The sequence below is a fragment of the Octopus bimaculoides genome, chromosome 2 (genome assembly GCF_046866305.1).
Source record: "Octopus bimaculoides isolate indiv1 chromosome 2, ASM4686630v1, whole genome shotgun sequence".
Classification (NCBI taxonomy): domain Eukaryota; kingdom Metazoa; phylum Mollusca; class Cephalopoda; order Octopoda; family Octopodidae; genus Octopus; species Octopus bimaculoides.
Window position 1 is genome coordinate 93,880,704 of NC_142929.1, and position 26,451 is coordinate 93,907,154.

At 37.0% G+C, this 26,451-nt stretch overlaps 1 protein-coding gene across 2 annotated transcripts in view; it reads right to left on the reverse strand.

Moving 5' to 3' along the window:
* The window catches only part of LOC106883994 (uncharacterized), an 83,210-nt gene that overhangs the window by 29,414 nt on the left and 27,345 nt on the right, over positions 1–26,451 (reverse strand). For both annotated transcript variants that reach the window (XM_089347187.1, XM_089347188.1), the window contains exons 3-14: positions 21,182–21,363; positions 17,621–17,775; positions 15,883–15,996; positions 15,157–15,312; positions 13,110–13,204; positions 11,536–11,660; positions 9,651–9,721; positions 6,729–6,877; positions 5,116–5,200; positions 4,018–4,160; positions 3,524–3,573; positions 1,745–2,381 (exon numbers count right to left, since the gene is read on the reverse strand). In XM_089347187.1, coding sequence (XP_089203313.1) covers positions 1,745–2,381; positions 3,524–3,573; positions 4,018–4,160; positions 5,116–5,200; positions 6,729–6,877; positions 9,651–9,721; positions 11,536–11,660; positions 13,110–13,204; positions 15,157–15,312; positions 15,883–15,996; positions 17,621–17,775; positions 21,182–21,363 — 1,962 coding nt within the window. The remainder of the gene's footprint in view (positions 1–1,744; positions 2,382–3,523; positions 3,574–4,017; positions 4,161–5,115; positions 5,201–6,728; positions 6,878–9,650; positions 9,722–11,535; positions 11,661–13,109; positions 13,205–15,156; positions 15,313–15,882; positions 15,997–17,620; positions 17,776–21,181; positions 21,364–26,451) is intronic.

A 26,451-nucleotide genomic window follows, 5' to 3' on the forward strand; every position in this document is an offset into this window, starting at 1 on the left:
CACCCTCTCCTAAGGTCACTTCTATTACCAGCTATCACCTAACATTTATCTTATCTCATCACCAACCCTTACTTTTGTCCACCTCTGCTGTTGCCAGTCAGTCTCTAGTCTTTATCTTACTCTGTCACCTTCCCATAATTTTGTCCACTTTTGCTGTACTAAATAATCCTGTCCCTTACATCATACTACTACTTTCTTTCTTCCACCTAGTCATCAAGGCCCTTCTGATGTCCTTGATCTCTTTTCTAATCCCCCTCTTTGGTCACCTGAGCAAATGTACATGCTCTAGGCTACTGTGTACTCTCAGCACTTGCAACTCTCATCCATTTTCAACCTTGATGCTGGTGTCACTGCCCTTTCTGGTTTCATGTTCGAGTTCAAATACTCTCTACATCCCATTACTCTTCCTATACTGATGCAAACTGATTGCTTGTGTTCCTTAAAAGTGATGGACGAATGAGATAATCTTTCTAGTGCTGGTACCACAAAATGCACCCAGTATCTCCTGTAATTGTTGGCAAACTGAGTGGAGAATGTATAGGGTCCAGAGGTTGTAAAATTATGTTCTCCACCACAATTAACTAAAGACCACATTCCTTTTATGAGAGATATATTCTTCATTTAAAAGAGTACCATTTTAAAGCATGTCATAATTTCTTCTCACATCTAGAGTTACCATACTTCCCTTTTGATCAACATGTTCTTGGCAGTGAATCCAAAAGCTCATTTTCTTTTATGAACTAAAGCTGAAAGCAAGATCACCTATTACTTATTAAAGGTATTACACATTGTGATCAACTAAATGCGATGGGGAAAAGCTTTGTTAATCTTGGAAGATTTCAAACTACTAAACTTGAGACTTTTATAAGCAAGTATATCTATTACTTTTACTTCAATGCCAACTTGTAGACTCTATCATATTACTATATCATTGATATTTCCCTACCATGAAAAACTCCCCCAGGTTTTGCAGTCTTGCAAGCTGCATGGCAACCTTACTACCACAAAAAGTACACAGTACATGCTGAAAAATGGTTAGTATCGAAAATATGCTAGAGCAGACACTGGAGCATATGGTCCTTGGACTCACTGGATCCTGTCAAACCACCCAACCCATGCCTGTATAGAACATAGACACTAAATGATGATGATGATGATGATGATGATGATGATGAGGGGGAGGGGGAGGAGAAGAAGAAGAGGAGGAGGAGGAGGAGGAGGTGAAGGAGAAGAAGAAGAGGAAGAGGAGGAGAAGGAGGAGAAGAAGAAGAAGAGGGAGAAGAGAAAGAGAAGAAGAAGAAAAGGGGAGGAGGAGAAGAAGAAGAAGGAGAGGAAGAGGAGAAAGAGAAGAAGAAAAGGGGAGGAGGAGAAGAAGAAGAAGGAGAGGAAGAGGAGAAGAAGAAGAGAAGAAGAAGAGAAGAAGAAGAGGAAGAAGAAGAGGAGGAGGATAATAATAATAATAATAATAATAATAATAATAATAATAATAATAATAATAATAAAATAGTAATAGTAATAGTAATAATAATAATAATAATAATAATGATAATCATCATCATCATCATCATCATCATCATCATCATGGATGGTATTTTCATGTTTTCAAAAAGTATGTGTTTGGAAGTCAGATCTGGAAAATTTTAAGTGGTTTCCATAGAAGCTTTATGGCATAAATTGAAACTTAAATTGCTTTTCCTTTTCTATTTAAAATCATTTATAAAATAAACTTACCAAAGAAACTAACCTTGTGTTCCAGATGTAACTAAAGAACTGGTACTTTGACTTTTTCCCTTTGGTACAAGGTTCTTCTGTTTATTCCTCACATCCTTGCTTGTTGATCGAATAGGATTGCTGTTATTTTCTGGCTTCTTCCTTTGGTGCTGTTGCTTAGGTTCTCTTTCACTTTGAGTCAAATCTGTGGTTTTGAGTGGAACTTTATTTGTTGAGTCGGTATTGTAAATGTCTGGCAAAGTTCTTGTCTGATTACCTTTTACAGAAGATGGCAATTTGTAGTTTGCTTTGGGTTTGTGTTTTGGAAAACTTGGGGGTTCAGATATAGATTTACTGTTGTGAGCAACACCATTTTGTGTTACAGGTGGGAGCTTTCTATTAGAATTAGAAGATTTCTTTAAGAAACTTGTCAAGAGTTTATCATGAACCACAGGCTGAGATTCTGATTGGTTGTCTGCATATGACCAAAACATCTTCTCACATTCTGTGCAACTTTTGGATTTACTATGTTGGTGACTTGCTGCTAAAACAACCTGACTTTCTTCATATGACAGAGATGAAGATGAAGCCGAAATGGAGTTGTCACATAAAGAGGAATCACTCATATCATTTGCAGTACTGTCAATGTTTAAGGGAAATTGTTTTATTAGCTGAAATATATTTAAAATATTTTATTATAATCAAAGGAAGCTCAACAACATATTACATAATTATAATAGATATATTTTAAGAAAACATTGTATTGCATGATTTTTCAGAGTTGGTTTCTACAAATGACCTACTCTTTATATAGTTGATATTATAAAGATCTTACATCTAAGATCAAAGTTTCATATTTAGGGACCTTTTACCTCTGTTGGCAACCAAAGGTCTCTCTTTCCAACTGAAAGGAAGATGCATGTGCATGAACAGCACTGCCACATGGTAGCAAGACATGGGCCCTAAATGCAGAGGACATGCAAAGACTAGAGAAGAATGAAGCCAAAATACTCTGATAGATGTGCCTTGTCAATGTACATATTCAACAGAGTACTAGTGTGTTGAGAGAAAAGTTAGGCACAAAAAAAATTAGATGCAGTGTGCACGAGAGAAGACTGCACCAGTTTGGTCATGTGATGTGGATGGATGTGGACAGTTGCATAAAGAAGTACTGATCACTTAAAGTGGATTGAACTTGTATGGAAGGGGAAAACCCAGGAAGATGTGCAATGAAGTACTGAAGGCTGATCTCAAGACAGTGAGCATTATGAAGGAGAGGGCATAGGACCAAGATATCTGGCACCTTGTTGTACTCAAGAAAACCTGTCCACTACAATAAAATTGATATCCTAAACCACTTTGGTTAATGCTTGTCTGTGAGGAGTTCTGCCTACTTACCAACTGCTTCCCTACCACAAATGGAAGGCACAAACATACATACATAAACAATAATAGTAAAAACACACTTGAGTACTAAAGTAACATGCATACCCACTATGCCAAAATAAGTTTATCCACTGTATACACTTACATATATGCACATACTAACTAATTCACATATTCACAAACCCTTTTTTAAGTCTCTTGACTTAAGCAAAAGTGACTTGTCACTTTGTTAGTGACCAACTTGAATTGTGCAAAGGGAAAAAAAAAAAACTTTAATAAATTCCAAAGCAAAGCATATATCCATATATGCATACGCATGTAAACACACATGCACATACATGTGAATACAAATGCTTTGATGCATGGAAGGAAAATTGATACTTTTATAGTTAAAAAGAAGAAATCTTGAAACATTATTATTACTTACAGTATTTTCTTCATTATAATTTACTGCAGAAATGGGGGGAAATGCTGCACCTAGAGAAGACAAATGTAATAATTTACACCTAAAATATCAGAGAGAAAAGAAGATTTGGCAAGAACAGCTCTATATTATGCAGCTTATATTAACAATATCAGAAGGATTAAAGGCAAAAGCAGTTCAACTATGATGGCTTAGAATCGTGAAATGTTAGATTATAGGGCATCTAATGTTTGTGCTTTTTCTAAGAATAAAATGGTTTTGACTGGCATTTGAAACCTCTTTTGTAGTTTTGGTTGGCTGGGAGCTTACTTTTTGCTTAACAGTGTTTGTCATTTATATATTATGAAAATTGTTCATCAATAAATTAATGTATTTTAAATGAAATGGGAAAATATTGGATATTTTGAATGAAGACAAGATAGGATTTGATTCCTAAAAACATTCAGTTTTCAGCAAAGGTAAAAAAAAAAGCAAAATGGGATTGGAATGATACTTACCAAGTTGTTTATTACTTGATAATATTTTCCCCTTTATTAATGCTTGATGTTTAGGAATAAGATCTGGTAAAATACTTAACCATACTGTTTGTTTTGCTGGGGTATTTAGAATATGTTCTATATTGATGATGCTTCCAAATGTTCTGAAAAAGAAGGATTTTATTCTAAATTAAAATTTATTTGAAAATTGTTCTTAACCAAAACTTTTCATCAGCAATATTTTACTCAAATAAATAAAATGTTTTTATATTCATATTGTCATTAACACTGTGAGATTCATTCAATAGAGTGAGGTTCATTCAATATGTGACACAGTGTGATAACTTTCAAAACGGGATTGAAGGCCTCATTTCTATTGAAGTTGGTTGCTGCAGCTTTTCAGCTATATCAGTGTGTTATTTCTGAAGATTGTTCTGGAACCCAAACAATTGAAGAAAGCCACTGAGGAGATAGGTATGGCAGCTGAAATGAACTTAAGGTGTCTGTAGTTGATAAGACACTGCAGGTGGAACCCTTCCACAGGTGAAGAGTAATTCAGTCCTTACTACCTCACTCACATGAAGTATACAGGCTAAGGGTTGAATTGCTTGTGCCCCTGAGATACTTGTTGATAATACAGAAGAGGTTGTAATACCCCTGAGTAACTCCTGAGGTTTCTGCATGGGGCAAAGCATTTCTAATGTTTATATCACTTAGAGTAGAATTCTTCATATCTGAAATCTTTAGATATGATTTTTAAAGATTTTGAAATCATTCTTATTAATGAAATGATGGTATAGTTCTTACACAGCTAAACTTAATGGGTATTTAAGCAATGTAACCGTGAATAGTTGATGGCTTAGATGTGGTATTGATGAAAGAGCAATAACTCTTGAAATATGCATATACATATTTATCATCAATCACATTGTTTACATAGACACATTCATTTAGGAAATGTTGTAACTTGCAGTGCTGGCTCTAAAATTATCTATAGAGATAAACTTAAAAGTGAATATATATATATATATATATATATATATAAATAATTATAATTATAAAGCAAATAGCTTTTGATGATTACAATCTTTTTTAATTAACAAAAAAAATTTTAATTACTTATTGACTGCATAAACATCAAGGTTATTTTTGACTTTATTATTTTCACATGTGCTCAGGTGATGTTCCATAAGACTTCTGTTATCTAAAATATAAATAAATATGAAACCAAAAATTAGATAAAACTAACAAAAGCAAATTAAATAGAAAATATTTATAGAGTCGTGATTTCTTTGCATAGGTACATGGTGAAAGCTAGTTGAAGAAGAAGTTTATAAACTAATGAATCAACTTTGATATATATATTGTTGTCTTTGGGGATTGTCATGTTGCCAGTTTAGCCAATGAAAACACACACACTATATATTTGGTATTCACATGCTTCAGCTTTATTCTATATTAATTGTATTTTGGCTAGAGTTCTTTCGTCACACTTCTGTGACCACATTAGTGGTCCTTTGCTTTCTTCTTCCTTTTTTGTGTCTCTCCTTACTAACGATCTGCCATTTTGTATTCCTGTTGTATGTGTCTTTATTTGCGCATGCATGTATCTCTGTGTGTGCCTATGTTTAGTAAGTGTGTGTGTGGGAATGTGTATGGTACCTGCATTATCAGTATCCCCTGTTTATACACATTTGTTTAATTTACTTTTATTTATTTTATTCATTTGTTTTAATCTACTATGTCATTTCTTTCTTTTTTTTTCTATTAATTTAATTTAATTTATTTTATTTTGTTTATGTATATAATTATTCAATTCCATTTATTTATCTGTGCATTGTATTAGTTTCATATTATTATCAGTTTATGGGGATCTTATTCTGTCATAGGTTGTGGTGTGTGGGGTGTGTGTACTAGTGTTCCATTCTAGTTTTTTATTTAGGCTAGGTTTATCTTCTATTATGTGTGTAGCTTCCATAATTTGTCTAAGCTTTGCATCTGTTCTATGTGTGGACAAGATTTTAACTTCTATGTTGTTGAGGGAGCCCCAGTGTTCCTGCTCAGCATGTTGGTATAAAACTGATGAGCTCTTCTCTTCTTTAAGTTCCCTCCAATGCTCATTTACCCACTCTTCTATGCTCTGTGCTGTCTCTCCTATGTACGTCATTGTCTTGTTTCTGCACCATCCCTCTGTACATCTTATAGTATAGACTACATTCCTAGCTTTACAGTTTATTTGTGGGCTAAATCTACATACAATACAGTTCCTACCAGTACAGGGGGTTCTACGAAGTGGGTAGGTTCTACGAAGTGGGTAGGTTCTACTGATTAGGGATTTGATAGGGTTACCTGGCCTTTCTACAATCTTAGTTCTTAGCTTAAGTTTGTTTAGGGCCCTTCTAAAGTGGTATGCCAGTTCGCCTCTAAGGGTGGTGTTAATGAAACCCCCCACACACCACAACCTATGACAGAAAAAAAATTAATGTAATAAAGCTTTATTATTTTTTAGATTAGTTTTATTATTATATATATCTTTTATATTGAATAAAATATTAGCTTCAAATTTTGGGCACAAGGCCAACAATTTCAAGGAAGTGGATAAGGCAAACACATCAATTCCAGTGCTCAAATGATACTTCAATTTGAAAGGGATGAAAGGCAAAGTTGATCCTGGTGGGCTCAAGAGAGAGAAAAAGAGAATGAAAAGGAAAATGTAAGCTGAAACAACATACTGTTATTTAAATATTCATTGAGGTTCTCTTTTATTCGAATGTATTTTCTGTCCTTTGTTGACATTTTCAGTATTAAGAACAACCAGAGAGATTTCTTGGATGGAGTGTCCAGAATTAATCGCAGATATGTTAATAACCTAATGATGTTACTGATTAAAAAAAAGTAGAAGCAAAAATATAAAAGTAAGACAATAATATATATAGGAAATATAGACTTTTGGGTAAATAAATCCATCCTATCTTTGCTAGTATAGATAGACTGATTGAAACTGATGATGACCATAACAATAACAACAATGACAATGATGATGACAACGACGATGACAACAATGACAACGATGGTAATGATAATGATAATGATGGTGGTGGTAATGATGGTGATGGTGACGATGATGATAATGACAACGAATGCACTGCTGCCACCAACTCACCTGCCTCTGCTGCCTTTGCCAATAATGAGATGAAAATAACAATGGGAGTGGTGATGTTGATGCTTTTTTCCTATAAAGGTAAGTTGAATAAGTGAGGCAGTATCATCCGTCTTCTGACGAGTGATGTTGATGTGATTTAATGTTTATCAGAGAAACACTAGTAGGTAGAAAATTACAGCCGGCAGCAATTCTGGGAAAGAGGGATTAGAATAAGGTTTAAAGATGATGATGCTCTCAAGACAGCTTGAATTCCTACAGGATAATAAATAATGCTTTGGGGTATAAAATTTATTAGAGTTAGCAGTTAATATCAGAGCTATTTATACAATTACCTTATCAAATCCATTATAGAATTTACATGGTAAATTCTATAATGTGTGATTAAAAAGATCAATTTGAAACTATGTGGTCAATCCCACTATACAACACTGTACAACACTTTGGGTAGGTACTTTCTATTTCAGGTCCATGAAAGCTTTATGAGTAAAATTTAATGGATGGAAACTTCCTTTGATATTGCTGCACCTTTTATGTGTCCATAGCTTACACCAGGTACAGTGTATGGAGTTTCTACCCATGCCTTTTCTACAAATTGAGCAGGGTCATCTACCTGAAGGGGTTTGTGATTTGACAGCCTTCCTACTTACTAAGACTTTGGTTTTTGCTTGGTTAACTCTAAGACCCTTCGATTCTAGACCTTGCTTCCACACACTAAATTTCATCTTTAGTCCTGACAGTGACTTGGCTATTGGAGCAAAGTCATCAGGATAGAGGAGCTCCCAGGAGCAGCCTATCTTGAATTCCTCTGTTATTGCTTGGAGGATTATAATGAATAAAAAGGGGCTGAGGACTGATCCTTGGTGAACCCCTACTTCTACTCGGAATTCTTCACTATACTTGTTGCCAACCCTCACCTTACTGGCAGCATCCCTATACAGGGCTTGTACCGCTCTTACCAACCACTCGCCTATCCCCAGTTTCCGCATTGACCAAATAAGGGATCGGGGGACCCTGTCAAAGGCTTTCTCCAAGTCAACAAAAGCCAAGTACAGAGGTTTATCTTTGGCTAGATATTTCTCCTGCAGTTGCCTAATCAGAAATATAGCATCAGTGGTGCTTCTGCCTGACAGAAAACCAAACTGCATCTCACTTAGGCTAACTCTCTCCCTAATTAGTTGGGCTATGACCCTCTCTGTAGCTTTCATCACCTGATCCAATAATTTGATACCCCTGCAGTTATTTCTGTCTAAAGCATCACCTTTACCCTTGTAGCAGTTAACTATGGTGCTGCTACACCAGTCATTGGGTATGACTCCTTCATGAACTAACTGATTTGCGATACAGGCGACAAGACCATAACCCCCCCCCCCCCCCCCCCCGATATTTTAAGCATTTCAGCAGTGATTCCTGATGAGCTGGGAGCTTCCCCTGTCTTATATCCTTAATATCCTTAATTCTTTATCTATCAGGGTACTGTTGATTTGGGTAGCTGGGCCCTCAGTTGGTTCAACCTTTGGCAGACTTGCCTCCTCCCATTCATTCTTCACATTCAGCTGTCTTTCATAATGGCATCTCCAAGCCTCTTCTTTGCAGAATCATTAAACGCAAGGGCACCATCATCCATGCGGACACATTTCTCTCCTATGACATCACGGTTTTCTCTCACATACTGTCTTGCAATCCAAAATACTTCAGTTCTTTGGTCCTCATGTCGCTGAACATAGACAAACTTCTTCTTTTCTGCTACTCCCTTGGCTATATATACCTGTCTCCTAGCTTCCCTTTTAGCTATCTGATACATTCTCCTGCTACCCCTACTCTTCCAGGCCGTCCAAACCTGTTTCTTTGCTCTAATGGACCTGTCTACAGTATTGTTCCACCATCATGTTACCCTAGGTCTGGAAGGGACTTTACACCAGCCACAGATTTGGTCTGAGGCACTCATCAAACTGACTCACAGGAATTCCCAGCTGCCTTCTATGTCTGAGGACTGTAGCTCCTCCTCCCTATCATTAAATTTCTCAGTAAGGAAATCCCTAAACCTCTGACCATGTCCTTCTTTATCAGATTGGTCTGCTTTTTGGCATCCTTCTGGCCTCGAGTCTAAAGTCACTAATGACCAGTCTATGCTGGGGGTACATTCTTCACCAGTGAGGGTCTTTGTATTTAAGAGCAACCATGCATCCCTCTGTCTGGGGAGAATGAAATCAATCCGGCTAGCAGAGTCACCTGATTGATACGTTATCAGGTGGCTAGCTGGCTTCCTGAAGCTGGTGTTGCAGATCAATAGGATATTTGTATCGCAGAACTCCAGGAGCCTAGTTTCCTCTTCATGGCATTATTACCAAGTTGTAATGAGAGAAGCTGCTAGATAAATGATAAACAATAGAACAATGTTTAAAAGAAGCTTCTAAGTAAATTTATGAAGAAAAAAGAAGAGAAAGAAGATTGAAACCATGTAAACAATTCTCTAGTGACAAATATGCATTACCTGGAATTAATGTACTGGAAAAAGTAAAGCAACAATAATTTTCGTTCCAGTGATGTTAATAAATATTCCATCTGAAAATGTAGATCATGGTTTGATATAAATTCTCTGTTATAGACATCTTACATAATTTATCATATTCCCTCTAGTAATGATTTATTACATCTGTTACATAATACTGTTAGATAAGAGATATGAAATTCCTATTTTACTTGAAAATATTGATTTCTAACATTGACATATTGGCTCAAATTTGTGAGGATACTACAATCAGTTAAATTAGTCCCAGTATTTGAGAGGTGCCTATTTTATCATCACTACAAGATGGAAGACAAAGTTAACTTCAGTGGGATTTGAACTCAGAATGTAAAGCAACATAATTAACCCTTCAGCATTTAAACTGGCCATAGCCAGCCCTGTTTTATGTTCAGACTGGGCAGATTTGGTCTTTCACACCTACCTGACAATGTCATTCAAATCATAAACAATCAAATCATTGAAATTTCAGTGCTATGAGATAATGCATGGTTAATTTAAAACAATGTGAATAAAAAAGCATTATATTTGACAGAGTAATCTGAATGCTAAAGGTTAATTACCACAATGGATTAAGGCAAAAAAATAAATAATAAATCTGTTTTCCTTGAAAGCTGTGAACAAGCACTAGCCATTGTTCCAAAATTTCTGTCTATATACTGAATATTTTGATTGTTTCAAGATCTCTGATGGTACTTTCTCAAGATAGTAATGTGTAACACAAATAAAAGGAAACATCAAGCTTTAATATTTTTAAAATCTGAGTTCAAATCTCACTGAAGTTCACATTGCTCTCCATTCTTCTACATCAGATAAAATAAGTATTATAAGTATGTGTCTAAAATGTCTGACAACAACAACAAAGGGGATAACTCCAATAAGATCAGTTGATTGAAATTTCTGGATAATATAGATAATGCAGAATGGAATGGATTTCATTTTTGAAACCAACTAGATGAATACTATAGTAAATTACCTTTTCATGATATATTTACATTAAGTATGATACATAGATAGCTAGAGGCTTGAAGTTTGAAATTTGGGAGAGTCTGTTAGTTGATTATATTGACTCCAATACATGACTAGTACTTTATTTTATAGACTTGTCCCCTCCCCCCAAAAGAGTGTGATTTAAACTCAGAACATAAAGAACTAGAGAGCTAGAACAATTACTTTAAGGCTTTTTGTCCAACACTTTATTGATACTGCAGTCACCATCCTTACAATATTTCTTATAATAATAACCTATAGATAATCTAAAACATAAGATAAAGTAAACAAATTACAATACTAAAATAAGAATGCTCCAGTTTGGCCATAACTGCATGGCTTACAACATGTAGCTTATGTTGCTGATATTGCCAAATTGAACAATATAGTCAGAAAGTGTCAAAATTGCAATGACATTTGGTTGACAACTGATGAGAGATTGAGCTTATCTGTATCGTGTATTTTTACATGTCCCCATATATTCCTTTGTCATCCCCGTGTGACACATTTTTCATTGCAACATATAGTTATGGTCAAGATCAACTAAAGCTTTGTGAGTGACATTGGGTATACAGAAACTGTGTGGGAAAGACCGTCTTTCTTAATACCATTCTTCTTTTTAGGTTGCAGACTTAATCCCTTGCCAGGTTTAATACCATCACCTGACTCATAGGTCCCAACCTTTAGAGAAGTTATCCTGTTGCAAATATTCAGATCAGGTCTGAGAATAACTTCCTTTCTTCCGCCCTTTCTCCCACTCTTCTCAAGGGTTTTGATAAAGGTCATAGCTATTGATCATCCTCCTCTAATTAAGTCATAGAAATAAGAAGGAAAACAAACAACAAATATAATTCACAAATACCTTCTGTTTGAATGTGAATCCTTCATTGTCTTTATAAGAACTGAAATCTTCAACTATCCAGTCAAAAGAGTCTTCATTGGTGTTTGCAATGAAATTAGTTGTTTCAAATAAAGAGTTCACTTGAACTAGAAAGTTGAGTAAAAAAAAAACAAAGGATGGTATTAATGTGAAAATATATGTAATGCAGCATTAGTACCACTAATGACTTATCTGCTATACATGGATGACTTCAAACTGTGTGCCAAAAATGAAAATGATCTTGATTTTCATGTTCAGACAGTAAAGATGCATAGTAAGGATGTTGATATGCATTTATAGTGAATAAGCATGTAATATTGATTATGAAGACAGGTCAAAGGATTAAGACAGATAGGACAAAGATACGATAAGATGATACCATCAGATCTTGGAAAGAGAATGAGTGAGTATCACAGGGTCATAAATAAATCTGGTTGTGATTGAGAGATGGAAACCTTGGAAAGAGAATCTATATCACTGATTATAACCATTCAGGAATAAGTCATAAGAATGGATTTGAAAAGACAAAAATCAATGAGACTCAGTCAGACACCAAATACAGAATGTGTGGAAAAGTATTTACGATCTGCTCAGAAAATACAGAAATCTAGCATAAAAAGAGTATAAATGCAAGCAAGATTCATTTGGTAAAATTGGAATGTTAGTTGAGTTTGTGATTTTGAAGTGATGGTAAAGTAGTATGAACATGTTTTGAAACATGTAAGATGCAAAGTAGTAGAAGAAGGATAAAGGAAGAAGCTTACTAAGAGAAAGAGGAGGTGAAGAAAGAAATAGATGTAAAAGAGGATGTAGTCAAGAGATAGTAAGATATGAGAGGGTTAATAGAGAAGGAAGAAAAGATGGAGAAGAAAGTAGAAGAAGATGGAAGAATAAAAAAGGAAATGAATTATCATCATCATCATCATCATCATCATCATCATCATCATCATCATCATCATCATCATCATCATCATCGTTTAACGTCTGCTTTCCATGCTAGCATGGGTTGGACGATTTAACTGAGGACTGGTGAACCAGGTGGCTACACCAGGCTCCAATCTGATCTGGCAATGTTTCTACAGCTGGATGCCCTTCCTAACGCCAACCACTCTGAGAGTGTAGTGGGTGCTTTTACGTGCTACTGGCATGAAGGCCAGTCAAGCGGTACTGGCAATGGCCACGCTCGAAATGGTGTATTTTACGTGCTACCTGGACAGGAGCCAGTCCAGCGGCACTGGCAACGATCTCGCTTGCAATGAAATTAAGGGAGAAAGAAAGAAAAGAAGAATCTAAAAGAAGTTGAAAAAGGAGGAGGAAGAGAAGAAGGAGGAGGAAGAGAAGAAGGAGGGGGAGAAGAAGGAGGAGAAGGAAAAGAAGTAGAAGGAGGAGAAGGAAAAGAAGTAGAAGGAGGAGAAGGAAAAGAAGTAGAAGGAGGAGAAGGAAAAGAAGTAGAAGGAGGAGAAGAAACAGCAGCATCAGCAGCAACAGCATTAATGAAGTTTAAAGAAACAGATTCTGACAGCAGAAGAGATGGAATGAGAAACTGTAATAATTACATTTTCCAGCCATCTTTGGGTGTCGTTCAATTTGTAGCAGAGGGGCTGGACCACATTCTTTAAGGATCTTTACCACTTGTTCATGAGTCATGTTTCTAGAAAGACACACATTTATAACTAGACTATATAGATTGTATAATAGTTTGTATTGTAGTGAATAAATTAATAATGCAGTAAATAAATGATGTAGAGTACACTATTTGTCTTAACTGGTGACCTTTTTCTCATGATTCGAGTTTCATATCACTTTGATCTTCAGGAGAGAACTGTTTTCTTTCAGATTTTTGTGCCCATGGGAATGGGTTTGTTCTTTTATGTTTGACTAATCATTTCCATTGGTGATTTTTAATATTGTTTTATGTTTTCATGTTTCACTATTCTCTTTTGGAGAACCTTGTATCAGAATTTAAGAACAACATCGCTGGCGTTGTTGAGTGGTAAGAAGCTTGCTTCTCAACCGCATGGTTCCTGGTTCAGTCCAATTGTGTGGCACCTTGGGCAAGTGTCTTCTACTATAGTCACGGGCCAACTAAGGCCTTGTGAATGGATTTGGTAGATGGAAACTGAAAGAAGCCTGTTGTGTATATGTGTGTGTGTGTGTGTGCATGTGTGTTTGTGTCTGTATTTGTCCTTCCATCACTTGACAACCAGTGTTGGTGTGTTTATATCCTAGTAACTTAGCGGTATGGCTAAAGAGACCAATAGATTAAGAACCAGGCTTTAAAATAAGTCCTGGGGTTGATTTGTTCAACTAAAACCCTTTAAGGTAGTGCTCCAGCATGGCCACAGTCAAATGACTGAAGCAAGTAAAAGAGTAAGATAACTAATTATGCAGAGCTGTTATAATTCCCATCAGTAACAAATGTTTCTATTGTCTCAATCTATAGCTTTACTTCATTTCTGTAACCACTTTAATAAATACAGATTTATTTGTGTCAATGTGAACCTCTCCGTGGTCATTAGACCCAGTGAAAATAGCAAGACAAATTGAATGATCATCATTGTTGTTGTTGTCATAGTTGTGATCATTGTCATCATCAACATTGTTGTCATCATTGTTGTCATTTAATGTCCACTTTTCAAAGCTTGCATAGATCAGACAAAATTTGTTGAGGAAGATTTTCTATGACCAAATACCTTTGCTGTCACCAATCCTGACCTAATTCCTTGCAAGATAATACTTCCTATGGCCAGACATGTTTTTCATGGTAGACTGGAAATGAAAAACTTTGTTGACGATGCTCATTCACATCCATCATATGATGTCAAGACAATGATACACACACACATACACACACACACACACACACACACACACACACACACACACACACACACACACACACACACACACACACACACACACACACACACACACACACACACACACACACACACACACACACACACACACACACACACACACACACACAATGATTTTGTTTTAGCTTCTGTCTACCAAATCCATTTATATGCCCAAGGTGCTGCACAATGGGACAGAACCCAAGAACACATGGTTAGGAAACAGGCTTCCTAACCTCACAGTCAAGCCTGCACCTGTGTACTTCTAAATATATTATGCCTGAAAGTAAGCTAAGTTTCCTCTTACAGGTCTAAGCTTGGGCACCTCAATGATGACACCGCCGCCGCCGCCGCCGCCACCACCACCACCACCACCACCAACAACAACAACAACAACAGCAATAACAACAACAGACACTGACAATGACAACAACAGCAATGCATATTCTCATTGTGGAGGTGTGTGGCTTAGTGGTTACAGTGTTGGTCTCATGATTGTAAGACTGTGGTTTCAGTTCCTGGACTGGGTGATGCATTGTGTTCTTGTGCAAAATGCTTCATTTTGCATTGCTCCAGTCCACTCAGCTGACAAGAATAAGTAATCCTGCGATGGACTGGTGTCCCATCAAGGTGGGGAATATATACACCATGAAACTAAGAGACCAGCCCTTATATGTCAGTATCACTTGAAAAGGTAATTTTACCTTACCTTACCTTATATACTCTCATATCTTACTTTACTCACCTTGTATCAATGTCATTAATCTCCATAATAAAGTCTCCAGGTAAAATGCCAGCAGTTTCAGCTGGTCCTCCAGGGTCCAACCATTCTACATGAACTGGCCCACTCCCTTTTATCACAAATCCTAGTGGGTTGTTTGCACAAGTTATTCGTAAGTTTCTGTCAGGAAGAGAAAGATAACATTTTATGACATCAAATGTTACAAAAAGTAACTCTTTATTTAACACAATATGACACAATACCTGTAGTCTTTTGTGGACTATAATAAAAGAAAGCAGTCCTCAGTCAAACCGTCTTACCCATGCTAGCATGGAAAGCGGACGTTAAACGATGATGATGATATATATGTACATACATATATATATTGTGGCATTGTTTTACAGCTGGGTATCATTCTCCTTACTCATCCTTAACTACTTTTGCATGTAAGGGATCTCTTATTTCACATGTCTTTTTAAAGTATGAAGCCATCTGATGATTTGTTAACAGAAGCGACATCTACAACACTTGTATCTTGGAATTTTTGTTGAGTGCAAAAGGCCTGAGCCCAAAACCATGTGGTTGGGAAACAAACTTCTCAGCAATCAAACAGTCATGTTTGCACCTCTGAAAGATATATAATAAAATGAAATAAAAAGACCAAAGCCTAGAATGTCAGTGGATATGTGACAGACGTGTAAAAAAAAGGTTTACTAAAAGAAATAGATTCTTTTATCTTACAGTACTTACAAGCTGATGTGTTTTTTACTTGGGGAGTACATTTGGTGGGAGCAGTTACAGTAAAGATGTTTTTTTTTCATTAATGGTTCAAATATTTCATGCTGTTCAGTTGGAATGAATGGCCTGAAAGAAAATTGATCAATAAATAAAGTGATCTTCCAACCTTTTATTTTTTAAAAATAAATATAACAAAAGAAGTGATGAATTTTGTACAATGTTCTTATGCTATTTCTGTATTGACCTATGGATTTGTCTCATATTTATAATAGACTAATATTGGAAATATCTTTAATAAATATTAAAAAATAAATAAGCTAAAATGGGATTAAATATCCAGTGAAAAATCTAAAATAATATTAGTTTGGGCTAAGGTGGTAAGCTGGCAGAATTGTCAGCGTTCTGAGCAAAAAGCTTTGTGACATTTTGTTCAACTTTTTGCATTCTGAGTTCAAATTCCACCAAGGTTGACTTTGCCTTTCATACTTTTGGAGTCAATGAAATAAATACCAGCTGAACACTGGGGCTGATGTGATCAACTAAACCCTTCTCTTGAAAATGTGCCAAAATTTGAAACCAATATTAGTTGGGGATTAATATTTCTTTCATCAATAAATATGGGAATTAATTCTGAATGTTTTCCCCTATTAAGGGATTACTAATGAAGGCATGTGGCCTAGTAGTTAAGGTGTTAAGCTCATAATCATAAGATTGTGGTTTCGATTCCCAGACTAGGTAGTGTATTGTGTTCCTGAGCAAACCACTTCATTTCAAGTTGTTCTTTGATCACTTCACTGTCTGACTTGTGGCATACTGTGTACCTGTACAGGCAATGTTAGTTTGATGGCAGGAGTGAGCTAATGTACAGCACAGACATTTTATCTTTGTAAAGAAACCTGTGCTTGCTGTTCAGTAAAATGTTGTGGAATCCTGATCTGTCATTTACAACAGGAAAGTCCACCACTACTACCAGTGAAAATAACATTTTGTCAAACCTGGCTTGTAAATCATTAAGTAAATATTCAGAAATGTTCTCTCCCATCACCCAATCTCCTTTATAGCACTTTCTTTTCCTCTCATCACACTGCTCAGGCGGTTTTCTTTTCAATATTATTACCAACAACAATTATGTATCTTCTCTCTCTTTCTCTCTCTCTCTCTCTCTCTTTTCCATTACTAATCCCTCTATAACCATCTTGCTCCTATTTCCTCTATTAACCTTATTTCTGTCATCTGTGTGACCTTGAATGAATGGAGATAATGTAGGGGGTAGAGAAGACTCTTTAGTTTTGCCAGGGACAAGGTAACATCTCTAGTGCTCTTGGTCCCATGATTCTGATAAAGTACACTTAGTGCAGTCTATAAAGTGGTTGGCAATAAAAGAACTTCCAACCATAGAAACTATGCCAAGAATGGCACATACAAGTAAGACATAGTTTCTGGGCTGTTTAATATGGCAGTAATTCCAAAGATCTGACTGGCACTATGAAGACCCATCCAGCCAATATCAGGAAGGAAAAACAAGTGCAAAACAATGATGCTTAGTTGAGGTCGACATAAAAGTGTCTCAAACTGGATGTTTAAAAGGAATTTTATCTGGGGATACAAACTTTCAAGTACTCTTTCCTTTTGTGGATACTGGTCTCCAGTTTAAAAAAAGGAAATTGAATTGAAGACAGTCCAATGATTGTAATCAGTGAAAAAAAAAGTGGGGTGGAAGAATGAACAAATGAAAGAATAAAGAAATTACCAAATGTATTTCAAGAACTTCCGTTCCTGAGGTTTCTTCAGCTTACTGTCCAATGTGATGCACAACTTAAAAATATCCCCATCTCCAGAGTAATCCTTTAGAATGCTTGCTAACTCCAGCTTTTTTTTCATGTCATCATCAAAATATTTGCTCAACTGAAATAATAATAATAATAATAATAATAATAATAATAATAATAATAATAATAATAATAATAATAATAATAGTAATAATAAAGCAAACCTCGAGAGAGCCAAACAATGGTATGAACACAAGCCAGAGGGAGTAATGGAAAACAAACATTATAAAATACTCTGGGATTTTAACATACAGAGTGACCAAGTCATAGAGGCAAGACGACCAGATATCGTGATCATCCATAAAGATGAAAAAGAAGCAAAGGTGAAATGTAAGGAAATAGAAAAGAGTGAGAAATATCAGTCACTGTGGGATGAGATAGAGAAGTTATGGGGCATGAGGAAAGTAATGGTGACACCGGTGATAATTGGAGCATTAGGAGCAGTTTCCAAGGGCTTTGAAAAATATATTAAGAATATTGGAGCTGCTGTCAGGCTTGAAGTGATCCAGAAGACAGCCTTGTTGGGTACAGCTTGCACTTTAAGGAGAGTATTGTCTCTTTTTTGAATCACAGGAGAAGGCACCAACTGAAACCTTTGGTGATTTGTTATTGTCTACTTTCAAGTAAAGAACAACTGGTAATTAAGAACTAACCAAGAACTTTTAATAATATTAATGATGACGACAAAGATGACAATGACAACGATGACGACAACGACGACGACGATGACGACGACGACGATGACGACGACGACGATGACGACGACGACGATGACGATGACGACGATGACACGATGACAATGATGACGACGGCGATCAGAAATAGAGTTGAAATTGTAGATTGGACCAAAAGTGACATACAGAAACTTGACATAAAAACTAGAAAGCTGTTGACAATGTATGGAGCACATCATCCAAAAGCTGATACTAACTTGAAGTGAGACCAGGGTGGAAACAGCTTAATTACTGTGGCTGTGGAAGTGTATGTTCAGATGGAAGGAAAAAGCCTACTAGAACATTTACAGAACAGTACAGAGGGATTACTAAAGACAGTGAATAAAGAACAGGTGATGAAGTATGGAACAGAAGAAAAGGACAAGAATGAAATTCAAAGCAAGTATGTTAAACCAATTGAAATGAAACCTTTTTATGGTCAGTTTTGGAAAGCTTCTGAGGATGTATGTAGAACAAAATCCTGGGCTTGGTTGAAAAAAGGGCAATTGAAAAAAAGAAACAGAGAGGCTTAAAGTGGCTCAAGATCAAGTGTTAAAAACAAACAACTTGAGAAAATATGTTTCTGGAGAGAAGGTGTCAGCAAAAAGTAGAGTGTGTGGAAATTGGGATGTAACAATGGCACACACTGTTGCAGAATGTCGCAAGTTGACTCAGGGAGAATATAAGAAATGGGGGCATGAACAGGTTGTCAGAGTTCTGTATGGGAAGTTTTGTCAGAAATGGGGATTTTAAGCTAGAAGTACCTAGTTTGATCATTGGGTTTAAAGAGTGCTTGAGTTCAAGAAATGCAAGATTTTATGGGATATTCCTATTCAAATGGATAAGAAGCTAGAAAATAATAACAATAATAGACAAGGTAAAGCAAAGTTGTTTACTAATTGATCCATCATGTCAGTTTAATTCCAGGATTGTAAAGAAGGAAGATGAAAAATTTTTTTAATTCAATCCCTTAAAATCTGAAATTGTGAGAATTTGGAATATGAAAACTGTTTATATTGTGCCTGTAATAATCAGTGCATTAGGAACTGGGAGTAATGATATAGGCAAAGGGTTGAAGGAGATTGGAATGGAATGTCCTGTAGAGATTCTATAGAAAGTTTGCCTTTAGGGGCAGGAAAGATTATCAAAAGGGTTATGAGCACTTGAAAAATTATTGAAGGCTTGTGGATAGCTTAGGTTACAGGTAGTGACCTGCTACCCACATAAATTCTACCAGGAATAAGAACAAATAATAATAACAAACAAATGGGCAAAAGAAATCAACTTAACTTCATTTACTTTAAATTTTCACATCCAATTTCCCTGGCATGGTTTCATCAGATACATTGTATGTGAGATTAAGGTGCTATACTATGGATCACATAGTCATGAGTTCAAGCTTCATGACATATTAAGTACTTGCTTAAAAACCACTCTCCATGTGGATTTTTAAAGCTAGCTCCTGTGGAGGGCTAGTTGGGCCTGGGGCTCAAAACTAAAGACAGCTAAATAGCATGACTACGATACATCTATAATGACTATATACCCCAGTGGTGTTTGATCAGAGGATAAGGATGGATGAGAATTAATTCTGTATTACAATCATTCTATTGCTTGTGTCCCAAGTTGAATTCCAACTGTTGGACAATTTGTCCCAAAGTTCTTATCTCAATGTAAAATTACTAAAGTGAATGTCATTTATCTCCCCTCGATCTATAACGTCATCTGACAAACATCAAGCAAGATGGCAAGAATCAGCCAAGATTTACCTGCTAAAAATAGTCACCCAAATGCTTTTAACTCAGATCCCAATCTTGGTTGTTCAAGAACCAAATGAAAGGCAGATTTTCAACCCAGGGATCATCTTGATTCCAAAAAGGTATAATATGTCTATGTTGAGCAAATTTAGACTGAGATACAGGGGTCCTGGATGAACAGACACAATTTTGCATTTATTAATATAGATATGAGTAAAGCATGTAAAAGCTTTCCTTTGACTCACCGGTTGGTAACTAGTTTTATTCCTATATTAGTTTTGTTTTCATTTGAGTTTCAACTCCTGTTAGGGTTGTAGGGTTGATGTAATAACAGTTGTTTGGCCATTCTATACCTTCTGACTTCAGTGAGTTTGATGCATTTGATGTTTTCTTTGAACAACTGCAGGGAAAGCAGGGAAGGGTCCAGAGGGATGATAGATTAAGTATAGTGGTTTGGTGGGGCTTGGATATTCACACATACGTACACGCATATGTATGTATGTATGTATTAAAGGCCTGTGATATGCAGGACACTGACTGGGAGAACAATGCCTGTCATCGCCACGGATGGAGGAAGCAGGTTAAGGAGGGGATCGACACTTTTGAGAGAGCACGTATCCAGCATGAAGAACTTAAGCGAGCTGCGCGAAAGCACACGGCTCGTATAGTGAATGTGGAAAGCTTGGTCTGCAATGTTTGCAGTCGTGTATGCTTGTCAAGAGCAGCGCTCATTAGCCACCAACGGAGCTGCAAATGCAAAATATAAGTTAGTCCTAGAGCGCACAATGTTCATGAAAGTCGGCAATGGTCTTCCTCGGTCACAAGTGGACGGCCATCACATGTATGTATGTATGTATGTATGTATGTATGTATGTATGTATGTATGTATGTATGTATGTATGTATAACTGTATAATTGTAAAATAAAAATTGAGTTAATTTCTTTAATAAATACATAAATACAGAATTAAGAATGAGACAGATTTGAAATTTTGAAATGTGAATTTTTTTACCTTAGAAAATAGTTTTACTGAAGATTTTATTTGTGGGCCTTGCAATAAAGGTTGATGTTCTTCACCTCGTTCACCAGTTGGAATCACCGATAGAGTCACATGATCATTTTCAGTAATAAGCTCCCAAGTGTTGCCCTTAATTTTTGTCAAAGGCTTATTGTTCACAGCCACAATAATGTCACCTAAAAACAGGAAAAAATATTTGCAGCAATATCCATTATACACATTGTGTCCTTGATAACAGTGGATAATTTCAAGGTACTCCAGTCTACTCAACTGAAAATGAGAACCACACTAGTGCTGGCACAGCCCCCTCTCCCTGCCTCTCTCTCTCTCTCTCTCCTGCCCCCTACCTCTCTCTTTCAGATTGTCTATGTTCTGCTGGATCAAAGGGTATGAAGGCCAAAAATGTCTATATATGTTTTTGACTAAAACAATTAGTGAAAGCATCATACATACAACAAAGTCATATTTGCTGCCAGTATGATGGCTATGACTTAACCCTTTAGCATTCAGATTACTGTGTCAAATGTAATGATTATTTATTCACATTGTTTTCACCTCTTCCAATGCTCCCCTCCCTTCTCAAAGGATCTTTGTCTTTCAAGTTACTTGGTGACCCTGCCAGTGCTGGTGCCACGTAAAAAGCATCCAGTCCTCACAGTAAAGTGGTTGGCATTTGGGAGGGCATCCAGCCATAAGAACCATGCCAGAACAGACACAAAAGTCTGGTGCAGTCTTCTACCTGGCCAGCTCTTGTCAAACCATGAAATTTATTAAATGGAAACTGTGTGGAAACTCATCAAAGGGACTGTTCATGGAAGGTAGATTTAATCTATCACCTGGCTTAACACTACCACCTTGCGTTTAGGTGCCTTCAACAGAATCCCCTTATTTTATAAGCCTTTAGGCCAGGTCTTTGGCCTGCAGATAACTTTCTCCCTTCTGCTAACCTCTTGGCTGGTTGTCCACTTTTCTTTTGATTAAACTTCATCAATTATGTTCATCACTAAACACATTGCTTAAATCTATACATGTATATGTATGTATATATATATATATATATATATATGTATAAAACACAAACCCCTTCAGGTAGATGGCCCTGCTCAGTATGTAGAAAAGGAGTAGGTAGTAACTCTATAAGATGTACCCGGTGCAAGCTATGGACACATAAGAGGTGCAGCAACATCAAAGGCAGGTTAACTAGCAAGTTAGTTTTTGTTTGTGGCAGATGTTCAGGTGCAATAAAGACTGTAAGCAAACAGGAAACAACTTCTATCTCATTCCAGGGTGAAAAACTAGAGGTAGTCGATAGCTTCCGCTATCTGGGCGACCAAGTTAGTAGTGGGGGTGGGTGCGCTGAAAGTGTAGCTGCTAGAATAAGAATAGCCTGGGCAAAGTTTAGAGAGCTCTTACCCCTGCTGGCGACAAAGGGACTCTCACTCAGAGTAAAAGGCAGACTGTATGACGCATGCGTACGAACAGCCATGCTACATGGCAGTGAAACATGGGCTGTAACTGCTGAGGACATACGTAAGCTTGCAAGGAATGAAGCGAGTATGCTCCGTTGGATGTGTAATGTCAATGTGAATACCCGTCAGAGTGTAAGTATCTTGAGAGAAAAGCTGAACATTAGAAGCATCAGTTGTGGTGTGCAAGAGAGACGATTGCGCTGGTATGGACATGTGGTGAGAATGGATGAGGATAGCTGCGTGAAAAAGTGCCACACCCTAACAGTTGAGGGAACCCGTGGAAGAGGTAGGCCCAGGAAGACCTGGGCTGAGGTGGTGAGGCAAGACCTTCGTACATTGGGCCTCACCGAGGCGATGACTACTGACCGAGACCTTTGGAAGTGTGCTGTGCGTGAGAAGACCCGGCAAGCCAAGTAAGATCGTTGCCAGTGCCCCTGGGCTGGCTCTTGTGCGGGTGGCACATGAGATGCACCATTTTGAGCGTGGCCGTTGCCAGTGCCGCCTGACTGGCTCCCGTAGGATTTTTGAGTGAGATCGTTGCCGGTGCCCCTGGGCTGGCTTGTGCGGGTGGCACATAAAAGACACCATTTCGAGCGTGGCCGTTTTCGTGCGGGTGACACGTAAAAGCACCCACTACACTCTCTGAGTGGTTGGCGTTAGGAAGGGCATCCAGCTGTAGAAACTCTGCCAAATTAGATTGGAGCCTGGTGTTGCCATCCGGTTTCACCAGTCCTCAGTCAAATCGTCCAACCCATGCTAGCATGGAAAGCGGACGTTAAACGATGATGATGATGATGATGATGATATATATATATATATATATATATATATATATATATATCAGAAATTGGAAAAGTAGTGTTAATATAATTTATTAACTGCAAAAATTTAACATGTTCACTTACAGCTGTTTCAATTTTGCCCCAAAGAATGAAATTCCAGTAATTAAAACATTTTATTGGAAGAATAACATGTAATAACCTAATGATATGTCTTTTTTTACTCCTCTGACAAGATTTTGCTCAATAAAATGTTTTAATTACGGGAATTTAATTCTTTTGGGCAATATTGAAACAGCTGTAAGTGAACACATTGAATTTTTGAAGTTAATAAATTATATTAACACTACTTCTCCAATTTCTGGATTTCAATTTGAATATTTATAAACCAATATTTATACCTAAACCTATTATTTCAGGAATATTACTATTCACAACAAAATAATAGGTAACAAACCAGTAATTCACTGGATATTTTCTATCCCTTAAGGTGGTTATTTTAACCTCTATTTAAATTCATATACGTATATATATATATATATATATATATATATATATATATATATATATATATATATTGTTGTGTCTGGGGAGAGTCATTCTCTTTTAGTGCCTTATTATTTAACATACTCACCTATAAAGTTTCCACTCATTTACTTAATTAATTTTTCTAATATGTATGTATGTATGTATGCATGCATGTAAGTGTGTGTATGCATGTATGTATGTGTGTGTGTGCATATGTATATATGTATGTATGTGTGTATGTTTGTATGTATGTATTCTGCATATTCATGTGTTTGTGTTTGTGTGTTCCTGTTTGTATGTTTTTATGTGTGTGTGTGTGTGTGTGTGTGTGTGTGTGTGTACCTCTGTCCCCTTGTGTGTTCATGTCTGAGTGTGTTTGTGTCTCTGTGTGTGTATAGGTTTTTGTGACTATGTACTATGTCTGTATGTATGGATGTGTGTCTCCATATGTGTCCTTGTGTGAAGTGAAGTGTATGTGTATATGTATATGGTCATGTATTTCAGTCTTTGTTCGCATATGTATGTGTGTATGTGTGCTTGTCTGTTCATATTACCTATGTACCTATCTGTCTGTATGTCTATCTGTTTACATTCATATCCATTTGCCTACATACATGTGCATATACATATACGTACACACACGTGCACACACACACACACACATCTACATAACAGCCCACAATGCTTCTAGGTGTCTCCCATATGTATGTCATGTTCATGTCTTTACAAGCACTTTCTATGCATCCTATGCTGTAGATTACATTTCTAGTTCTGCAGTTAATGCCAGGGTTAATCCTACATAACATTCAGTTATCATTAGCACATATGGTATCCTCAAAGGGGTACATCCTACATAGTTGTGATCTGATGGAGCTCCCTGGTTTTTCAACAATCTTAATGTTGAGTTTGGTCTCCTTCAGAGCTTTCCTAAATCTACGAGCTAGTTCTCCATGAGCTGTAGCCTCTACAAACATCATTCCTTGATATTTGTCAGTTTTATCCTGTGTGTTCACCCTGTTTGCTTTGTCACAAGCTCTTTGTATTCTATTCCAGTCTTTGCTTCTATATCTAGGGCAGGTACCACTGGTTTCATTGCATATAATGTTATCTAACTTCTTTCTAGCACCCCTGTATACTCGAACCCTATCTTACTGATCATATCCAGAGAATTGCATGCAGTGCATGAAGTTCTGTACATGTTTCTTCATTTCATAGGGTTTGCATAGTGGGGATACATTGTTCATTAAACTAAGTCTGCTTTCAATATGTTAATTTTCATGTTGTGTGACAAGGCTGAGTTCTTGTGAACAACATATTTAGAAACTATGGGTTTCATGTAATAGGAGTGGAGGAGTTGCACTCTATTGTTCACAGTCTCTAACCAAAGTTCAGTATCAAGGACAGGGGGTCTATTGTTGGGGTGCCTAGTGGGGTAATCTATAGTTACCTTGATACTTTGGTGGATGAAGTTAGCTACTTGCTGGATGTTCCTCTCAGTTTCTACATTACTGTTACTAGAGTTGGTCTTAACCCGTATATTAATGTCGTCCCCATACCTACTGTAAAGTAAAAGAGTTATGGAATGTTCTGCTAAAGATTGCTTAAGTTTTCTGTCCCACCAGGTCATGAAGAGGGTGGCTACATCTCCAGCTATACTGACACCAATGGCTGCACCTTGAACCTGCATGTATAGTTTCTTGTTAAACTTTACTATGTGGTTCTAGGTGGTTCTTATGCTAGCCCCTATTGCATGTGCAATCATTCCTGTCACCTGATCGTTGTTCTCAGGGTCGTGGGTAAGTACAGTCCAGCCACTCCAGTGCTCTGCAGTGCTTTTCTTCACTGCTGAGAAGATGGTGAGTGGTCTTTCCCTCTGTGACCTGGTGGAGCAGAATCTACTGAGGTCATGGTCATCTAAATAGTCACTGTCGTAGCTTAGTCTAAAGAGGAGGCCCACTTCCCTCATGTTGACTTCATGGAACTCTACTTCACTCTCATTGATTATCTCAATGCATTTCTCCACAGCAAAATCTATGTCTGTAGATGGGTAGAGTGAAATCACATCCATACTACCCACTACACAACCTGTGAGGTCGTTGGAGTGGTTGCAATTACTGATTTTACTGAGATCCTCTGTGCTCACACAGACATCTGGGGACATTTCTTTGAGAGGTCGTAATACCTGCAAGAGGAAGTAGGACAGTCTAAAATCGCTGGAGATATTCGCTTGTAAACTGGTCATGTTAGGGGCCCCATAACAGGGTTTATGTAGGGTTTATGGTCTTTATGTAACCCGTACAGTGTAGGAACATCATTGTTGAATACTTGAAAATTGTGTGCAGTTCATTTCTTAGGTTGGAGTATGTTGCACCACATTCCCATGTGTGCATTGAGGAGTTTTTCCACTCTTTCATTTTCCTGTGGTGCAACTTCTCTCATGCTACTAATGTGTTGTTGCATGGTCTGGATATATAGTTCTGTGGGCTGT